The sequence below is a fragment of the Entelurus aequoreus genome, linkage group LG12, assembly GCF_033978785.1.
Source record: "Entelurus aequoreus isolate RoL-2023_Sb linkage group LG12, RoL_Eaeq_v1.1, whole genome shotgun sequence".
Classification (NCBI taxonomy): Eukaryota; Metazoa; Chordata; class Actinopteri; order Syngnathiformes; family Syngnathidae; genus Entelurus; species Entelurus aequoreus.
Genome location: NC_084742.1, coordinates 44,179,089 through 44,184,088, shown reverse-complemented (window position 1 = coordinate 44,184,088; position 5,000 = coordinate 44,179,089). Strand labels below are relative to the sequence as shown.

Here is a 5,000-nt window from a genome sequence, read left to right as displayed (position 1 = left end):
ATATATATATATATATATATATATATATATATATATATATATATATATATATATATATATATAGGTATATATATATAGGTATATATATAGGTATATATATAGGTGTATATGTATGTGTATGTATGTATATATGTATGCATGTGTGTTTATATATGTATATATACGTATATGTATGTATATATGATGTGTATGTATGTATATATGTATGCATGTATGTTTATATATGTATATATACGTATATGTATGTATATATGTATGTATGTATGTATGTATGTACATATGTGTATATTTGTATGAATACATGTATTAGTATAAGTATACATATATATGTATGTATATATGTATATATACGTATATGTATGTATATATGTATGTGTATGTAAGTATATATGTATGTATATATGTATGTGTGTATGTGTGTATGTATGTATGTATGTATGTATGTATGTATGTATGTATGTACATATGTGTATATATGTATGAATACATGTATTAGTATAAGTATACATATATATGTATGTATATATATGTATGTATGTACATATGTGTATATATGCATGTATGCATGTATATTAACATTGAAGACCCCTGCTTTAAACTATTAATTATAACTCAATGCTAATTATTACATTTAGGAAAACACGATGGCTGTGCTTATTCAATCTTTTAACACACTTTTCCTTTACCCACCGATTTTTGGCTTGGCATTCACTTTTTTTTTTAAATTTTATATTTGTTTTTGTGTAAAACTTACCAAACTGGGACATTAAACAGGAACCAAACCACCTGACGAGAACTCTTCATGGTCATATTTCGTGCCTGGTGTCAGTCAACAAATAAAACCAACAACAAATGAACAAAAACACGACATTAGCGTCTGTCCGCGCATTCTGTGGATCTGCTTTGTCCACCAACACATTTCACACCAGGCGGATACATAATCGTCCTTCTGTTTGGCCAGAATGTGAACAAGCAGCCAAGATGCTGTCCAAAGTGCAATCACCTTCTGGAGTCAGTGTGTGTTTTATTCACATAGGTAATGTACTTTATCCAGACACCATGTCTTTATTTTTTATTCAACTCCCATCTCCTGGAATTGGTAGAAAATAACCTCCCACTGTCCCTCTTAACTTCTTCCTCATGTTGGATCAGTTCCATAATGAATGCGATGTTGTTTGGCAGTCTTGCAGCAAATTCTGCATTCCAAGCAGAAGAGGCACATGTTATTTTGTTGATCATCACAAGTCCTTTTTTTTTGCAGGTTCCAACTTGATAATAGCTCACGCTCTGCTTTCAAATGAAACAAAGACACGACTCTAATGAATGATTCTGAATGGAAGCTGGATTTGCTATCAGGAGCCATACTTTCCGCATGATCAAATTACACATTTGTTATGTTTTAATCTAATTTGTTTCCTTATTCGAGGGGGTATTCATGTGGGATTTATTTCCTTTCATGCGGCTCTGATTCATTTGGGCTCTAAAAAAAAATCACCCATCCTTTGCAAATCCACAACCTCGTTGTCTTGATTTACGGTTAGCCGGCGTTTTAATAAAAAGATGTAAGCATGGAGGTAAGATGAGATTGTATTTAGAGGAGGCTCACACAATGTCCTCTCTTTCTGTGTCCATCCTCAGCGTGGACCTGGTGCATGCCCAGCTGCATGTGTGCGCCGGCCGCAGCCTCCCAGACCTCGGCCTCAGACAGGATAAGATCCGCGTCAACGGCTGCGCCATCCAGTGCAGGGTCACCACCGAAGACCCGGCCAGGGGCTTCCAGCCTGACACGGGCAGGATTGAGGTAGGCCTCACCAAACTGTCAGCTTTATTTTTTAGCTATAAAGGGGTATTTTTATTTTTCTGTCATCATTGATTGGCTTTTTGACTAATCGCCATTGTTTTTTTCATAGAATAGAATGCCTTTTATTGTCACTATACACAGGTACAATGAGATTAAAGGCCTACTGAAATGAAATGTTTTTATTTAAACGGGGATAGCAGATCCATTCTATGTGTCATACTTGATCATTTCGCGATATTGCCATATTTTTGCTGAAAGGATTTAGTAGAGAACATCGACGATAAAGTTCGCAACTTTTGGTCGCTGATAAAAAAAAAGCTGTGCCTATACCGGAAGTAGCGTGACGTCACAGGAGGAAAGGCTGCTCACATTTTCCCAATGCAGAGAGAGAGATTCGGACCGAGAAAGCGACGATTAACCCATTAATTTGAGAGAGGATCAAAGATTTGTGGATGAGGAACGTGAGAGTGAAGGACTAGAGTGCAGTGCAGGACGTATCTTTTTTCGCTCTGACCGTAACTTAGGTACAAGGGTTCATTGCATTCCACACTTTCTCCTTTTTCTATTGTGGATCACAGATTTATATTTTAAACCACCTCGGATACTATATCCTCTTGAAAATGAGAGTCGAGAACGCGAAATGGACATTCACAGTGACTTTTGTCTTCACGACAATACATCGGCGAAACACTTTAGCTACGGAGCTAACGTGATAGCATCGGGCTCAAATGCAGATAGAAACAAAAGAAATAAACCCCTGACTGGAAGGATAGACAGAAAATCAACAATACTACTAAACCCTGGACCTGTAAATACACGGTTAATGCTTTCCAGCTTGGCGAAGCTTAACAATGCTGTTGCTAACGACGCCATTGAAGCTAACTTAGCAACAGGACCTCACAGAGCTATGATAAAAACATTAGCGCTCCACCTACGCCAGCCAGCAATCATCTGCTCACCTGCGTTCCAGCGATCGACGGAAGGACGAAGGACTTCACCCGATCATCCGTGCGGTCGGCGGTTAGCGTCGGCTAGTGCGTCTGCTATCCAAGTCAAAGTCCTCCTGGTTGTGTTGCTGCAGCCAGCCGCTAATACACCGATCCCACCTACAACTTTCTTCTTTGCAGTCTTCATTGTTCATTAAACAAATTGCAAAAGATTCACCAACACAGATGTCCAGAATACTGTGGAATTTTGAGATGAAAACAGAGCTTTTTTGTATTGGATTCAATGGTGTTCGAATACTTCCGTTTAACTAGTGACGTCATGCGCATACGTCATCATACATAGACGTTTTCAACCGGAAGTTTAGCAGGAAATTTAAAATTGCACTTTATAAGTTAACCCGGCCGTATTGGCATGTGTTGCAATGTTAAGATTTCATCATTGATATATAAACTATCAGACTGCGTGGTCGGTAGTAGTGGGTTTCAGTAGGCCTTTAAAAGCAACTCCAGTATCAGGGTGACAGTCTACAAAATATGCAAAACATAGGAAGGAAAGATAAAGAAAAATAGTGCAAAAGGAGGTAAGGTGCACAGTCCAGTCCTGAGAACGAATGTTCTTAATGTGTTGTTTAAATATTATCCTATATACTGTAAATATGTACAGAAGCATTCAGACTGTGGGTGGAAAGTAAACATTGCACACAGAGAGGTGCTAAACTATAAAATCAGTACCTATGAGAGTTCACCGTGGTTATGGATTTAGGGAAAAAACTGTTCTTGAGTCTATTTGTTTTAGACCTGATGACCCTGTAGCGCCTTCCTGAGGGCAGCAGGTCAAACAGGTCAAAGCCAGGGTGGTAGCTGTCCTTGATGATGTTGGTAGCTCTGCTGAGGCAGCGGGAGGTGTAAATGTCTATCAGGGAGGGGAGAGGGCAGCCGACGATCCGCTGTGCTGCCTTTACCACTCTCTGGAGCCTCTCCCTGTCTGCAGCGGTGCAGCTGCCGTACCATGCTGTGATGCAGTATGTCAGCAAGCTCTCAATGGATGAGCGGTAGAACCTACTCAGTGGCCTAGTGGTTAGAGTGTCCGCCCTGAGATCGGTAGGTTGTGATTTCAAACCCCGGCCGAGTCATACCAAAGACTATAAAAATGGGACCCATTACCTCCCTGCTTGGCACTCAGCATCAAGGGTTGGAATTGGGGGTTAAATCACCAAAAATGATTCCCGGGCGCGGCGCCGCTGCTGCCCACTGCTCCCCTCAACTCCCAGGGGGTGAACAAGGGGATGGGTCAAATGCAGAGGACAAATTTCACCACACCTAGTGTGTGTGTGACAATCATTGGTACTTTAACTTTAACTTAACTTAGAAGGTCAGCAGCAGGTTGGAGTCCAGGTTGTACTTCTTTAGGACGCTCAGGAAGTGCAGCCGCTGCTGAGCCTTCTTCGTGATGGCACTAGTGTTATCTGACCAGGAGATGTTGGCAGAGATAAGGACGCCAAGAGACCGGAAGGTGTGGACTCTCTCCACACACTCACTCATGATACTGTTTGACATGAATACTGTAGAACAAATTTAGTGTGCGATATGTTGTCCCACAAATTATTGCAGAGAAACAATATCGTTGTCAGAATTATTTTCTCACCAAATTACACATTAATGAAATCACACTATACAACAGTAATACCTTTTCAAAGCCAATAATACACTTTTATTTCTCAATAAAGTTAAAGTTAATGTACCACTGATAGTCACACACACACTAGTGTGGTTAGCGTGTCCGCCCTGAGATCGGTAGGTCGTGAGTTCAAACCCCGGCCGAGTCATACCCAAGACTATAAAAATCGGACCAATCACCTCCCTGCTTGGCACTCAGCATCAAGGGTTGGAATTGGGGGTTAAATCACCAAAATGATTCCCGAGCGCGGCCACCGCTGCTGCTCACTGCTCCTTTCACCTCCCAGGGGGTGGAACATGGGGATGGGTCAAATGCAGAGGGTAATTTCGCCACACCAATAAGATTTTTTACCATTGTTATTGGAAGGTGAAGAACTTTTAATTCTACTAAATAAGTCAACAAACACAATTGACTCTCAATGTCTGTCAGCAAATATTGCACTTAATTAAATATTGATCTTCTTGAAGTGCAGTTTTCCCCATTTACAAAAACTAATTAAGGTGTTTTTTTGTTTGTTTTTTGCCGTTGTGAGTCATCGTCAATCTGGCTTATTTGTCTGTGTTGATAGGCTATA

The 5,000-nt window shown here is 40.4% G+C and overlaps 1 protein-coding gene across 1 annotated transcript in view; it reads left to right on the top strand.

Moving 5' to 3' along the window:
• Positions 1-5,000, top strand: part of LOC133662242 (pyruvate carboxylase, mitochondrial-like) — a 687,704-nt gene that overhangs the window by 244,752 nt on the left and 437,952 nt on the right. Inside the window, exon 11 of the mRNA XM_062066065.1 lies at positions 1,639-1,801. Coding sequence (XP_061922049.1) covers positions 1,639-1,801 — 163 coding nt within the window. The remainder of the gene's footprint in view (positions 1-1,638; positions 1,802-5,000) is intronic.